Here is a 16655-nt window from a genome sequence, read left to right on the forward strand (position 1 = left end):
TCTCAAATATTTACCAACGTGTCATAGGGTGTCTAATAGAGTTGTATGCTCAATTCTCCTAAAAGTAAGTTTCTATAACAGAAATTAGTTTGGTTTGCTAAGATTTCTTTTCAATATCACAAAAATGGTTCATTCAATTATAATTTTAAAATCTAATTTTTAATTTAACCTCAGTTTGTAGATGAATGTGTACTATGTAGTCCGTACTTCTATATTCTCCAAACAACTACATTTATGACTTCTATAAAGATTAGTATCAGATTTTCCAGCTTAACTAAGGCTTATGTTTACCTTATTTAATATAATTGTATACTATATTCGATTGAAGAAGCAAGTAAATAGTATTCAATAGATACTAAATTAAAGTGGAATTCAAAACACTTAAAATGATGTATACAAATTCAGAAAGAGGAATGAGATTGATACTAGAGTTTGACTCTATGTTCTTAAGACAATATTCGCCCCACACTAGTGCTCACGGTCTTTGGTGATTGTCTCTTAGGAGAAAACGATCTTCTTCTTGTGATAGCAGCACTTCAAACTATAAGAACAATGAAAAAACTACGACTTGCACATACACTCCTCTCTTTCTCTCTCTCTCTCTCTCTCTCTCGCTATAAAACTAGTATGCTGAATGATCAAGAAATTTTTTACTGAAATGCAAGGAGAGATAGACTATAAATAAAAGGAACATGGGCAATTAAAACACTTGTTCGTAGAGGTTGGGCGGTTAAAATACCTTGTCGTAGAGGTGCATGACTGTTGGAAAGGGTACTACACCTGTTAATGGTTAATACACATGTTTGAAGATGTGCAGAACTGTTGGAAAGGATATTGCAACTGTCAACAGTTTTCTACCCTTAACTACCGACATGACTATTTGTAACTACCCATGCGACTGTTGGTATGAACCCAGATCTTATAATTTGAGACAAACCTAAACTCTAATTTCTTATTCATTTTTCCAACAATCCCCCACATGAATGTAAATTAACTAAAAAAATGCAAACATTTGAGAGAGTACGGTTGAGAAGTAATTACATCGAGATAGGTAACTTGTAGCTTTGGACCTTCCATAATGAAAGACTATTGGGTTTTACTGGCTGATCAGTGAAAGAACTCCCTCTACCAGAGTCCTTTAAGTAATTTTCCCTCTCTTTCATAAAGGTTATAGATAAACTAGAAATAAAAAAAAGAAATCAATTTGATATTAGTAATAAAATTTGCAATAGTCTAAAAAGGAATGTGTGAATCATAACCTATCTTTGGATTTTGTGAAAATATTAGGATAATTCACTGAATCTCTACTTGATAGTCTCTTCAATATTAATGGAATAGTTGAGATAATTGAATTGCAGAGAACATGGTAATAACCCAATTGCAAGAGTAGTGCTTTACCAACTACGCCATGCCCCTAAGCCAAGTCGAGCACGCATGAAGGAATCAGACGCTTCATTCATTATTTTCTCTAGTGTATTGAACCATCTTGGACTTGAATTGATATCTTGTACGTCAAGTAAATCATCTCAGATACAAAAGAACAAAAAAATCGAGATCGATTTATCCTTCTTGAATGCTTTATGCAACTCTTTGATGTATTACGTTCTCCAAGTATGCTTGTTTTATCTTAGAGTAATTTACTAATGTGATTAGGATTAAGATGTTATAATAAAATATTAGAGTGGGAATATAAGTGAAAAAAAACTAAACTTAGGATATTTCAGAAACACCCCAATGTTAAATTGGAGATATTAGATTTAGCCCTTTCAAAATTTTAGATTAGGTTTAACCCCTTTGAAAGTGAGTCAATGTTGCTTTTGTTGATGATTTAACAATGAAATTTTGATACTTTTTAAATTTTGATTTTCTTTGAAGAATATTTTGAAAAAAAATATTCAAAATTTGACCACTAGATGATTAAGAAAACGCAATGTTGACTTACAATTAAGGGGATAAATCAAATCTTGCATTTTGAAAGGGGTTAAACCAAATATCACCAATTTAACAGGGTTATTTCTAAAATATCCTCAGACTTAGGATACGCCTGTGATTAAAATATTGGGTTGGGAAATATAAGTTAAAATTGTACTCGATCGTAAGAAAAGAGATGTTCTCGATGTCGTGGAAATTACACGTGTCTTTTAACTATTGGTTTATATCGTTCATAGATGCCACGTGGACTACGATATAAAAACATGAGCGAGGTACTTTCGTTGGCCTGTCTGTCAGTTCTGCTAGGGTTTTGAATTCCCTCCTCCAGTCCTCCGATTTCAACGTCGATGCTTTCGAGAATCCTTAAGAGTTTCGATCTCTGAAACCTATTAGTTTTTTTGAATAAGTTTTTAGATCTTCTAATCCGGAAGGTGAGTTTCTGGATTTCGTTAAAATTTGGAATTTGTTCTCGATTTATGCTATTAGTTTGAATCAGATTGATTGATTCGTTTCTAGATCTGGAAATCGGAGCTTCGAGAGCTCTTATTTCTTCGTTTTAATCGGATGAATGTTTCAATTATTTTCAAATACGCGATAAGGCGGAAAATTTTGTGAATCTATTTAAGAAACACTATTCGCATGAAGATCTATTCGGACTTTGAAACCTTATCTCAACAGGGGAAAGAGGAGAGCAAGTAAGAAAATGAAGAATTTGATTTGGGATCAAATTTAAAGTTAATTCACTTAATTCTATTAAAAAATATATATATGGAAGGTTGCACAAACGCCTAGATTGAAGTTTTCGTTCTTCAACATGTAGGTCTTATTTTGATTAATGGTAGGCTAGGTTTGTCGAATTAACATTCTTTGTGATGGATGTTTATGGGTACCATGTTTGATTTTATTTTTCTGTTAGGATTCCATTTTAGTTAGATTTTATTTCTATTTTTATTAGGATTCTATCAGTAGGATTAATTATTGATTTAGTAGGTATTTAAGGAAGAGTAGAATTATTTATAAAAGGATGGAATCCGAATATTTGTTATAATCGTGTTTTTACACGTGTTGAGCACTTGAGATCGCCCTTTGTCTCGTTTGAGTGGGTATGTTATGAACTAGGTTCCTAACAATTGGTATTATAGTAGATTTTTTTGGGCATGCCAGCGAAGAAAAAGGAAAAGAAACCATCAAAACTTGAAATCATGGAGGAACGTGTGGCTCATCTTGAAGAATCTATGGAGAACATACAATCCCTTCGTGCATCCATGCAACAAACTTTGGAGAAGGATCGGGAGCTAACATGACAACTCATCGAGTGTTTGTCTATACAAAATCCACTGACATATCATCCACTGGATCGTACGATTAAATTTGTTGATGGGAAATCAAGTGTAGGTAATCGTGATGTGCTGATTGAAGACCGTGTTCCGAATCGAGTGCAAGAAGACCGGTTTGAAGGTCAAGTTCAAATAAGGTACACAAGAATCGATTTCCAAAATTTGATGGGTTCGAAACTTTTGACTTCATCTACAAAATGGAACAATTTTTTGCTTACCATCATACTGCTGAACATGAACAAACTCTGTTGGCTTCTTTCCATATGGAAGGGGTGGCTTTGACGTGGTATAAGTGGTATAGCTGCACTCATACGCGTTGTACATGGAGGGATATGACATTAGCTATGTTAAACCGTTTTGGACCTATGGTTTTCGAAAATTTGGACAGATTGCTCGCCAAGATGAAGCAAGTGGCTTCAACTGTTGAAGGATGTTTGGATCGTGCATCGATGGGAACCTTTATTCAAGGGTTACACAATGAAATCAGTTTTGAATTACTAATGTTTAGGCCATAGACACTCCAAGAAGCATGGGATTTGCAAGGCAACAAGAAGAGAAATTGTTCCGACTTCAACATGCAAATCAACCAATGTAGGGATTGGTTACCAATGGCCAAATATACAACCAAAATTCCCTGAGATGATAACAACACCCGCACGGTGAATATCCAGTGACGAGATGAAAGTTTGACGAGACAAGGGATTATGCTATAATTGCGATGAATGTTACACTCCAGGCCATCGATGTAAAAAGATGCAAATATATTTGTTAGAAGTTAGAAGGATGAGATGAAATGGACAATGAAAATATTTCAATGGAAGTTACTTTTCCGTCATGAGGACATGGTCGGTTTTTAAAGGGGCATTGTTAGGATTCTAGTTTAGTTAGATTTTATTTCTATTTCTATTAGGATTTTATCGGTAGGATTAATTATTGATTTAGTAGATATTTGATTTGAATAGGTATTTTAGGAAGAGTAGAATTAGTAAATTATTAGGATTAGGACTCTTTATTTATAAAAGGATGGAATCCCTTTATCATCAACCTATGAAGAATGTTTGTTTTAATCGTATTTTTACACAATCCTTGGTGTGTTGAGCACTGTCGCCCTTTCTCTTGTTTGAGTGGGCACGTTAGGAACTAGGTTCCTAACATTTTCTTTGAAGTCAAAAAGAGGAGTGCAAGGAAGAAGACTAAGATTTTGATTTGGGATTAAATTTAGAATTTATTCTGTAAAAGACCATTTTTCTCTCTTTTATTTCAATTTCTTGTTTGATGGTACTTTTGAATTAATATTGTTTTTTTAAGGATGTGTATGCATGAATTTTTATGGCTACCTTGTTTGATTTTTTATTTTTTTTTCTATTTTTCCCCTTGACATCAAAATATAGTGTTTCAACATGTTTTCTCCAAAGGGGAAAGTGGAGTGCAAGGAAGAAGATGAATAATTTGATTTGGGATTAAATTTAGAAATTATTCTATAAAAGATCTTTTTTTTCCTCGTTTATTTTAATTTCTTTTTGAACCAACATGCAGTGCAAATGCCTAAGTCAAAGTTTCTGCTTCGTTCTTCATCACATAGGCTTTCTTTTGAGTGTTTCTCTTGACTAGTTGTAGGTTGGGTTTGTTGATCTTGTTTGATGGTACTTTCAAATTAATATTGTTTTGTGATGGATGTGTATGTGTGAATTTATGGGTACCATGTTTGCATGGGCAGGACCTGTTTGGTTTCCAGATGATTTTTCCTTTTCGAAACATATTTATTGGTCTGGTAATGGTGTCCTGAAAATTTTACTTATTTACCCTACTTACATTGATTAAATGCCTACTTACGAGGATTACTAGCTGTAGATGAAATTCCATCTGGATTTGTTAAAACAGTTGTGAAGAAATTCCTTAGATCCTATTTGAATTGCCATGTTGTTGCGAAAATGGTAATTTTCTTTAAAAAAAACTCTTTCAATAATATCTTTTTTGCTCAGAAAAAAAGCATCCCAAACGGCCCCTTTTATTAATTATATCTTTTGATTTTATTTGACTAACAAATTTATATGTTCATTTTTTTTGTTTGTGTATCAAATTTTTGTTTAAGGAAATAGTCTTCAGTATGGGTCTTTAATATTTATGCCAATCAATGGTTCATAATTTCTATATAAATGGATGATAACAGGTTGGACTGATTTAGTTTGGAGAACTTAAAATGGGAGGTGGGTTTAGATTGTTGCATCTTGTCAGGCCATTTCTGCCATTCCTGCCTGAAGTTCAGAGTGCGGACCGGAAAGTTCCCTTCAGAGAGAAGGTTATCTACACTGTAATCTCTCTTTTCATCTTTTTGGTGTGCAGTCAGCTTCCTCTCTATGGCATACACTCAACAACAGGTGCAGATCCATTCTATTGGATGCGTGTTATTCTTGCCTCAAACCGTGGGACCGTCATGGAGCTTGGTATCACACCTATTGTGACATCTGGATTGGTGATGCAACTCCTGGCTGGGTCAAAGATCATTGAAGTGGACAACAGTGTGCGCGAAGATCGTGCACTCTTGTAAGTATTCTCTAGGCTATGACGTATTATTGCAAATTCTAGACATCAACCATTATTGAAGTGTGTGTGGGATTTTACTTAGTTTCTGATCTATAACTTTAAAGAACCATTAGCTATAGAATGACTTCACTATGTAGTAGCGGTGGCAATGGGTTGGGTCATGTTCATGTCGTGTTGAGGTAAGGCTATTCTGAAAATTTACCCAACCCAAGTCCGATCCATCGATCCATCGAATAATCATGTCAAAAATTTAAACCCAAACTCAACACATTTACTAAATAGGTAACCTGACCCAACCACTTGCTTTGTAAAATTCTACTCTTAAGTGGAAAAAATAACTTTCATTTCCACCACCAAAAATAAAATACTATTACTGAAAATAAAGTCCCACCACTATAGACCAATATTTGTTGATATAAATTAGGTATCACAAAACATAAACTAAGTTTCAACAATTAAAGAGATGGGAAAAGAAGAAAAAGAAAATGTGTCCATAGCCTAGTACAAAATTTACGTAGGAGATACTTCTCATGTTTCATGATTTAAAACCACATGTTAATGATATAATAACTAAAAGTGTCAAAACGGGTTAAGTGAGTTGACATCCCTAATCTAGACATGGCTCGTTTAATAATGTTGTTAGACAGGTCGACACTATTATGACCCAAACACAATTAGGCTTGACCCTAACCCCACTAATTTTGTGTCGTTTTTGAGTTGTGTTAAGATTGCCACCCCTATGTGTAGAGCCATAATACGATAAATTTCTTTTCATGTTAAAATTATGTGCATCTACCATGTGTTATTTTGCCCATATGCACATTGTCCATGGGTATTTGGTGGGTAAGGAGGCTTCCATCTTCATTCTTTACTGTTAACTGGGTTTTCTATGATGTTACGTGTTTGACATTGTCATCTCTCTCTCTCCAGGAATGGTGCACAGAAGTTGTTAGGCATACTGATTGCTGTTGGTGAGGCAGTTGCATATGTGCTATCTGGAATGTACGGTAGTGTCGGCCAACTTGGTGTTGGAAATGCCATACTTATCATTGTTCAACTCTGCTTTGCTGGTATTATCGTGATTTGCTTAGATGAACTTCTACAAAAAGGATATGGTCTTGGATCTGGTATTTCCCTGTTCATAGCGACCAATATTTGGTAAGCTACTAATTCTATTTACTTTAGAGACATTCTATTGCCACACCCACTTCTACTAAGGGCACACCAATTTATGTGATATCAAATAAGAATTTAGTACATATCTTGGGGATACTCTTAGTAAAAATCAGTTTGGCAATAGAATCACTCTTACTTTATTCTCTCCATTTTTTATGTTATCGGAAATTGATTATCTGAAACATATCATTGCTTATAGTGAGAGCATAATTTGGAAAGCGTTTAGTCCCACAACTATCAACAGTGGGCGGGGAGCTGAATTTGAAGGTGCAGTAATTGCTTTGTTCCATCTACTTATAACTCGGACGGACAAGGTCCGTGCGCTTCGCGAGGCTTTCTACCGGCAAAACCTACCAAATGTGACAAACTTGCTTGCCACTGTGTTAGTCTTTCTCATAGTTATATATTTCCAAGGGTTCCGGGTAGTTTTGCCCGTGAGGTCTAAAAATGCCCGTGGACAGCAAGGGTCGTATCCAATCAAGCTTTTCTACACCTCCAATATGCCCATTATTCTACAGTCTGCACTTGTATCCAACCTTTATTTCATTTCTCAGGTAATATAGCTTTATATCTGCAGATGGAAATTGTAGTTGTTTTACAATCTTTTTTTAAGATTTTGAAAATATTTGATACCATTTCTATTTGTACAGTTGCTTTACAGGCGGTATGGTGGAAATTTCCTTGTAAATCTGTTGGGTACATGGAAGGAATCTGAGTACTCAGGTGGTCAATTTATACCCGTTGGTGGTATTGCATACTACATCACTGCACCATCAAGGTGATTAAGTACTCCATATCTTTCCTATATTGTTTTATTTTTTTCCTAGAACATACATTTGATCAGAGAATAGTTATATTGCTAGTTGGATTAGAAAATTTTGTTGGTTTCAGTCTTGTTTACTCCATCTCAGTCAAGTATTCTGACATGAGAATTGTGATCATTATTCGCAGCTTGGCAGACATGGCAGCCAATCCTTTCCATGCATTGTTCTATCTCGTGTTTATGCTGTCTGCCTGTGCACTGTTCTCAAAAACTTGGATTGAAGTTTCTGGATCCTCTGCTAAAGATGTAGCTAAGCAGCTCAAGGTATTCTTTTATATGTCCTGGCCTTTAAGTTGCTTACAATTTATGTATTTAATTTTATTACTTGATGATTTTGTAGTGGAGTTTCAAATTCGGATTTTCGGTTGTGTGAAACATCGTGCACTGTTTGTTTAGGATAGTTTTTATGGGAAGACATGGGATGTTAATTGAGATTATGTTACCACTTTTTTAGGTTGCTAAGCAAACAAATAGGTTTTTGAAATTTATCCCTAGGAAACACTTTTCAATCCCTAAGAAGTCTTTAGGAAATCTGTTTGAGGCGAGGTTTAGGCTAGAAAAGTCCTTTCATATAAGAATTATATATATATTTATAGGGGGTGGTTCATGGGACATATGTAAAAACAATGGTTTTTCAAAATATGGGTTAGAGGTTTTGGATTGAGCTGATTTTTTGCGAGGATGGTCACTATGATGAGAAGATCATCCTCACAAAAAATCAGCTCAATCTGAAACTTCTAAATCCATCAAAAGTGATTTACAAATTATTGGCAAAAAATCGACGGTCCACATTCTAAATCACTTTTAATGAGGTTAGAAGTTTCAGATTGGACTGATTTTTTTTTTTTTTTTTAGGATGATCTTCCCATCATAGAGATCATCCTCATAAAAAATCAGCTCAATCCAAAACTTCTAACCCATATTTTGAAAATTTATTGATGTTACATTGTTTTTACATATGTTTTTTCATATGTCCCTAGATCCGTTCCCATATATATATATATGGGAAATGTTCAACACCCTAAGCTTTGCCTTACACTTTAACAAACGTGTTTTGTCCTACATGGGTTAGAAGTTTTGGAATGGGCTGATTTTTGGTGAGGATGATCTCTATGATTAGAAGATCATCCTCACCAAAAATCAGCCCATTCCGAAATTTTTAGCCCCATGTTTACAAGTTGAAAAATCGTGGACCGTCCATTTTTTGTAAACCATTTTTGATGGGGTTAGAAGTTTTGGAATGAGCCGATATTTTGTGAGGATGATCTCTTCACCATAGAGATTAACCTCATCAAAAATCAACCCATTCCAAAACTTCTAACCCATGTAAGACAAAACACGTTTGTTAAAGTGTAGGGTAAAGCTTAGGGTGGGGAACGGGACCCTATATATATATATAGAGTAGCGTTCAATGGCCTACAGTTTGGCAAACATTTTGGCAAACACATTTTTCAAAACACGGGTTAGAGGTCTTGGAATGGGCTGATTTTTGGTGAGGATGATCTCTATGGTGAGGAGATCATCATCACCAAAAATCAGCCCATTCCAAAACTTCTAACCTCATCAAAAATGGTTTACAAAAAATGGATGGTTCACGATTTTTCAACTTGTAAAATGGGGCTAGAAGTTTTGGAATGAGCTGATTTTTGGTGAGGATGATCTCCTCACCGTAGAGATCATCCTCACCAAAAATCAGCCCATTCCAAGACCTCTAACCCATGTTTTGAAAAAGTGTTTGCCAAACTGTTGGCCACGGATAGGGACCCATATATATATATATATATATATATATGGGAGCGGTTCGGCAGCCCTAAAGTTTGCCAAGTTTTGTGCCAAACATTTTTTGTAAATCACTTTTGATGAGATTAGAAGTTTTGGAATAGGCTGATTTTTTGTGAGGATGATCTCTACGGTGAAGAGATCATCCTCACAAAAAATCAGCTCATTTTGAAACTTCTAAGCCTAGTTTACAAGTTGAAGAATCGTGGACCGTCCAATTTTTGTAAATCACTTTTGATGGGGTTAGAAGTTTTGGAATAGGCTGATTTTTTGTGAGGATGATCTCTACGGTGAAGAGATCATCCTCACAAAAAATCAGCTCATTTTGAAACTTCTAAGCCTAGTTTACAAGTTGAAGAATCGTGGACCGTCCAATTTTTGTAAATCACTTTTGATGGGGTTAGAAGTTTTGGAATAGGCTGATTTTTGGTGAGGATGATCTCCTCATCATAGAGATCATCCTCACAAAAAATCAGCTCATTCCAAAGCTTCTAACCCATATTTTGAAAAATGTTTGGCACCAAACTTGGCAAACTTTAGGGCTGCTAAACCGTCCCCTATATATATAATCCAAATGAAGTTATAAATATAATCCTGCATGTTTTGTTTTTGAATGAGATCTTTTATTTTAATGAGCGAATCTGTTTGATCAAATTTAGTTGCGTGGAAGTATTGACTTGAACCATTTCTGGATACAGTTTTAAATTCATGTGCTGGTTCTGCAGGAACAACAAATGGTGATGCCTGGACATCGTGAGTCAAACCTACAGAAGGAGCTTAACCGTTACATTCCTACTGCAGCGGCTTTCGGGGGTATGTGTATTGGTGCCTTGACAGTGTTGGCAGACTTCATGGGAGCCATCGGTTCAGGAACCGGAATTCTACTTGCAGTGACAATCATTTATCAATACTTCGAGACGTTTGAGAAGGAAAGGGCCAGCGAGCTTGGCTTTTTTGGACTCTGAACCTAACTGTTAAAGTTTCATTGTGAGGAATGGGTGCTGCTGCTGCTGATGTGAGCTCCCCAGCAGTTTTGGTGAGCTGAGTGATGTAAAGTAGATCTTTTTCAACACCGCATAATTAGAGTTTAGCTTTAGGTTTCTGTACTCTTTTTTTCTTTTTTGTGGGGAAATTTCGATACATCGGAAACACAAGTAAACAGGTGCGAAATTTTCAAGAACAAAAAAATTGAGATGCTAGTCAGTCTCACCATTTCAAAGATGAGAAAATGTTCTTGCAGGGATTATTGGTTAAGATGAGGCTGCACCAGTGGAAGTTATTTAATTGTTGTGGGATAAAATATTGTTATTGTTCTGGGGTTAAAATATTAACTTGAGATCAAATTTTTTTAAATCAAATCTCTAAAGATTGAAAATTGTTACCTGAAAAAAAAATACCATTTAAATGTTTGAAAGAATAGTAATTTCTTTTTTAGTTTTTTAGCTTTTAGTACAATTCCCAATCGTAAATTCTAGCATGTTGTATTATTTTTATAGCTATTTCACCTTAATCTTAGGTTAGATTTTCAATCGAGAACTCGTCATCTCATTTTAGCACACTCAATTGAATTTTGGAGTATCTTGGTACCATGGTTTTAAAACTTGTTTTGATGTCTCGTCCATGAATAAGCCCGAGTCATCTTGGATGAGTTTTCTGATACATTTGGGTCATCTTGTTCACAATGAGAAAAATGAATTATATTTTTACATCTTGTCCGATACTTTTTGTTGGTAGATGATATCGGACGAGTCGTCTCGATCTCTGACTGAGATTTAAAACCACTTGATGCACAAACTCTGAAAGAGGAGAGTGGTGGGTCGTGGCTACTCTAAAAGTCGTGGTTCTGCTTTGTCAAAGGACTATAAAAATAGTAATTCATTAAGTTCCTAAAAATCTAAAATGCTTACAATACAAGAAAAGCAACAATAATAGTAATCTTATCCCAAAGATTTTGAGTTGGTTAAAGTCATGTCTTCTTTTTTCACTTTCTCTGGCTTCTTCAAAGTTCTTTCTCGTATTTCTTTCTTTTAGGACCTTCGATTATAATAAACTTTACATTTACAACATTTAAATGGTAAATGTTGGAATAACTATCTTTGAAAAATATATGAAGATAATTTGTTTCTTCATGGGTCATTTTCAAGAACCCAACCTGTAAGAAGAGCTGCTAAACTACACCCCAATTGAAAATTAAGAAAAATAAGTGAATAATTGAGAATAAGTAAAAATTGGAGTACCAAATTGCATTTATAAAATCCCTCTTTACTTTTATTATTATTATTTTTTTGGTTAGATTTCTATTTATTTGGATTTAGGATTTTATGTGATACTAATCATAATTGTAAACTACCCATGAGTGTGTTATAATGTTTTGTAATATTGAGATTATAATTTGAACCAAACCTTTTTAATGTTTGAATGAATGTGTGATAAATAAATTAAGAAGTTGGGGTGTAATAAGTAAAATTTGCAGTGCCAATAACAGTAATCTTATATAGTCAAATACCTATTTTATTTATTCACTGAAGTCAACTCGTGAGTCATTGTCTCCTAAGAAACATGGGTTCAAACAAATATAATATTTTTTTTTTTATAAAAATAAATAAATAAAAAACTTAGATGATTCTTATTCTTTAGAAACAAAAGAAAAAGAAGAAAAAGAAAAAGCAAAAGAAAATTATTTGATTCTACAATACTCCAAATTCCAAAGCAATAAAAAGTGAGGAAAAGTGGTCACAAGATTTAAGGCGGGCTCTTCTTTTGAATGGAAAACCAATATGAAACCCACGTCCCTAATAACTGTCTCCTAACCGTTACCATCTCCCTCTACCTCTCTTCATTTTCAAACCCTCTCTCTCTCTATAAACCAAAATAAATTTTGATTTAGAAAAAAAAAAAAAAATGAATTGGGGAAGAAAGAACACCACATCATCTGGCCTTTCTTCAATCTCTCATGTCTTCCCCATTTCTTGGCTCTCCAAATTCAAGCAAATAAATAGCAAATCCAAATCCCAACCTGCGAAATCCAAGCGAAAAACAAAACCCAATTCATCACTTAGGCCAACCATACCTCTTAGTTTCAGAGGTACTCAAATCTATTACAATGGAGACGTAGCTGGTGACGATGATGATGCTTACTTGCAATTTTCTTTACGTAGAGAGGATTTTGAAGGTAAGAGGAGTAGAGGTGTTGCAAAAACTGTTTGGTATGATTCAGATGATGAACTTGAATTTCCCATAACGGGTCATCGAAGTTGCAGACCAAGTACTCAGAATTTTGGTGGTGAAGATCGAGAAGAAAATGTGTTAGGAACACCACCTAAGAAAAATCGGGAAGAAAGAAAAGTTACCCATCGAAAATCACGTAAAAAAGATCGAATTTTGCAAGAAGAAAGTTCAGACTCTGGCAGAGAATCAATTAAAATCGGTCAGACTTCAAATCGAGCATTAGAGATGAACAACTTGGATTTGGAATCGGAAGCAACAACAGAGGATGAGTATAGCAGTTTTTCGGATTCTAGTTCAAGAAAATCTTATTACATCACTTTCTCAAATTCAAAAAATATTGAGCGCAACGGTACAATTGGTGAAGTAGATCAGGAATTCAAGGCTTTGAATTTGAAGAAATCGGATCAAAATTTAGAGGAAGAGAAAGAATATAAAGTGGATTTGAACCGAGAAACAGTGAAAGAACCAAAGATTAAGGATCGTTGGTCGAAAAGAGAGAGACAGAGGAAATCAATCTATCTAAGAGGAGCGAAGCAGAGTTGCAAATATTCTCCAAGAACAGCTTTGAAGATCGAAAATTGCAAAATTAGAGCTCTAGAAGACATGAAGAAAGCTAAGACCAAGAAGAAGGAAAGAAAAGTGGAAGGAATACCATCTTTAGAGAGTTTTGCCGTGGAGAAATGCTCGTTCAATCCTCAGAAAGACTTTAGAGATTCAATGGTGGAGATGATCATGGAGAATGGTATCAGACAGTCAGAAGAGCTCGAGAACCTCTTGGCTTGTTATCTCACTTTGAATTCAGATGAGTACCATGATCTCATCGTCAAGGTCTTTAGGGAGATATGGTTCGATTTAAACAAGTAGTTCATGAACTACTTTCGAAATTGTAATTGAGTTGTAAATAATAAATATTATGTCAAGTTAATTATCAAATTAGTAAGATCATTTGACCTTAATCACTTTTCAGCGAATACAGATCATTTATTCGCCAGAGTTGGGTTGCAATGCGACTTTCGATCTCCATTGTCAGGCCCACTAATCCATGAATGTTTGACCCATCCCTTAGTACCTGCACACCAAAAATCACTCGTATTTGTGATTTTTAACCTTTGGGTTTAAGCATCTTTTGTTAACCAATCAGTTACTCCAAAAGACCAATCTGTTGGAAAGGGGGAGAACTATGAATAAGACACACCCAAGAGTGGAAGAAAATATACAATCAACACACCACTCACCCATAAGGTAGAAAGAATCGAACCCGTGACCTATACGAACCTAGTACTCTGACACCATGTTAACCAATCAACTACTTCAAAAGACCGATCTGTTAGAGAAGCGGAGAAGTATGAATATAAGAGGGTCATGGAGCTTACCTGGGGTATGACACACCAAATAGTGGAAGAAAATATACACTCAACACTCCCCTCACCCATAAGAGTGGATAGAATTGAACCTGTGACCTATACAAACCTAGTGCTCTGATACCATGTTGACCAACCAACTACCTCCAAAAGACCGGTTTGTTGGAGAGGGGGAGAACTATGAATATAACAGTGTCATGAAGCTTAACTGGGATATGCCACACCCAAGAGTGGAGCAAAATATAAACTCAACAAAATTTTCCTCATTCTTATGGACAGACCAGTAGGTGGATTCCAAGCCCATGACGAGAAACTAATCAATCCTTGCATGTTGAATAATCCTCATCGAGTTGTAATAGCCACTTAAAAGGTATCGGCAGATCTCTTGTTTCGCAAGAGCAAACTTCTCGTTTGTCCCAAGCAAGAAAATCTTGGCCCCCAACTCCTCATTCTCAACCCACCTCTCAATAGTTGCAAGGTTTTCACTTCGTTCAATTTAGGTTGTCAATCATCCTATTTATCTCATCTTCTCTTATTGATGCAATCCCTCAACAGATAAAAACTCATGAACAATTCCATCCACTTCTATCATGCTACAACCAGGTTCCTTTCTTACTCTATGCATTCTCATCTTTCTCCTCACTTTCCTCACATCGTTCCATCTCCCCAAAGATGCATATACGTTAGACAATTGTACATAACTAGAACTATCTCGAGGATTCATAACTAAGATTCTCTTCACCACACGCTCAGCCAATTCAACATTTCCATGACTTCTGCAAGCACTCAACAAAGACTCCCAAACCACCTGCGCTTCCTTAAATGGCATTGTCTTTACAAGCTCTTCAGCCTCTTCTAAGAATCCTGCTCTACCAAGTAAATCGACCATACAACCATAATGCTCAACAGATGGTTGAATTCCATGAACTCTAACCATGAAATCAAAAACTCGACGCCCCCCATCCAATAGGCCAGAACGACTACAAGCGGATAGAACGCTTATGAAGGTGACCTCATTGGGTGCAATTCCATTCTCGAGCATCTCAGAAAAGGTAGTCAACGCCAGTTGACCATAGCCATGAATGCTTAAACCCGCAATTATCGAATTCCATGTACTAACATCTTTCCTCGAAGTATAACTAAATACTTGCAAAGCCTTCTCGATGTTCCCACATTTGGAATACATATCCACTAGAGCGGTAGCTAAGAACCCGTCAATCTCAATCCCATTCTTATCGATATAAGCTCGAACCCATTCACCTTGACTCAAAGCACCCATATTCGCACACGCGGACAAGACATTCACAAGTGTGCAATTGTCCAGCTTCACCTTCGAATTTTGCATATTTTCAAAAAGCACCAAAACTTCCCGAAATTGACTGGAGTGGGCATATCCCGTGATAATTGCATTCCAAGAAACAACATCTTTCGACGGCATCTCATCAAAAAGACACCTCGCTCTCTCAATCAACCCAAGACCTACATACCCAGAGATCATAAAATTCCAAGACTCCATATTTCTCTCAGGCATTTGATCAAAAAAGCGATGTGCCAGGTACATCAAACCCCTTCTCACATAAACACTTAAAATCGCATTCCACGAAATCACATCTTTCTCAATCATCCTATCAAGCAAATTATGTGCATGGTTAATGTACCCAACACTTACATAGAAGTGAATTAAGCTATTTTGAACGAAAACATCTGACCCGAACCCAGTTTTGAGGATTCGAGCATGAATTTGTTGTCCTAGTTGGATACTAAGGAGAGATGAACAAGCTTTGAGAACAAAAGGGTATGTGAATTTATCTGGGAAAATGGGGGAATGAAGCATAAGGAGAAAGATGAGGAGGGATTGCTGTGGGGTGGGGCTGTTGGCGTAGGCACGAATGATGGTGTTGAAGATGAAAGAGTTGGGGGTGGGGGTGCTTGTGAAGAGGGTGTGGGCGTAGGAGAGGGAGGTGGGTGTGGTGGAAGCCAAGGAGATGATGCGGCTAGCAGCGAAGGTGTCATGAATGAGGCCTGTTTTGAGCATGTGAGCATGGACTTGGTGGAGTTCAGAGAGGGTAGTGGTCATCTCTGTAAATGAAATGATGGAAGGTGGAGGTAAGGTTGATAACATTGTGGCCATTATTGGAGGAAATCTAGTATGAAGATGGGTTGCTTATGTAACTTATGAATAATGTTTGAAAAAATAGAATATGTTAAGGGTAATTTTGGAATTAAAGAAAAGGGGGAAATTACTTAGTGCCCCTTACCCACTCATTCAAATTGTTAAGATGAATGATTCAAATCATTGAGATCATCTTTGCTCCAATTGTCGAGATCAACCTTTTTACAATCATTGATATCAATGATTATAAGTCATCGATCTCGATATTTGAATATAAATGTTGAGATCAATGATTCAAATGGCTTGATATTAATAATTATTAGAAATTACCCAACGATACTATTTTTGTTTCAGAAATATCT

General features: G+C 35.9%; 3 protein-coding genes across 3 annotated transcripts; 2 read left to right on the forward strand and 1 right to left on the reverse strand.

Annotated features, from left to right (window-relative positions):
* The first annotated feature begins 2205 nt into the window (after window positions 1–2205).
* On the forward strand, window positions 2206–10830 carry LOC147387810 (SecY protein transport family protein). Its single transcript, XM_086420106.1, has 7 exons — window positions 2206–2363; window positions 5440–5813; window positions 6744–6971; window positions 7189–7543; window positions 7640–7767; window positions 7941–8076; window positions 10317–10830. The coding sequence occupies exons 2-7, from the start codon at window positions 5470–5472 to the stop codon at window positions 10554–10556; spliced, it is 1431 nt and encodes a 476-aa protein (XP_086276232.1). The 5' UTR covers window positions 2206–2363; window positions 5440–5469; the 3' UTR covers window positions 10557–10830.
* A 1662-nt stretch (window positions 10831–12492) lies between these two features.
* OFP5 (ovate family protein 5) lies at window positions 12493–13683 on the forward strand. Its single transcript, XM_086420235.1, has one exon. It carries the CDS (start codon window positions 12493–12495, stop codon window positions 13681–13683), a length of 1191 nt encoding a protein of 396 aa, XP_086276361.1.
* Window positions 13684–13865: 182 nt separating this feature from the next.
* LOC147387812 (Pentatricopeptide repeat (PPR-like) superfamily protein) lies at window positions 13866–16340 on the reverse strand. The gene has a single exon (XM_086420105.1). The coding sequence runs from the start codon at window positions 16309–16311 to the stop codon at window positions 14713–14715; it is 1599 nt and encodes a 532-aa protein (XP_086276231.1). The 5' UTR covers window positions 16312–16340; the 3' UTR covers window positions 13866–14712.
* Between the last annotated feature and the right edge of the window lie 315 nt (window positions 16341–16655).

Source organism: Akebia trifoliata, chromosome 13 (assembly GCF_017979445.1).
Source record: "Akebia trifoliata isolate Shusen 1 chromosome 13, ASM1797944v1, whole genome shotgun sequence".
Taxonomy (NCBI): domain Eukaryota; kingdom Viridiplantae; phylum Streptophyta; class Magnoliopsida; order Ranunculales; family Lardizabalaceae; genus Akebia; species Akebia trifoliata.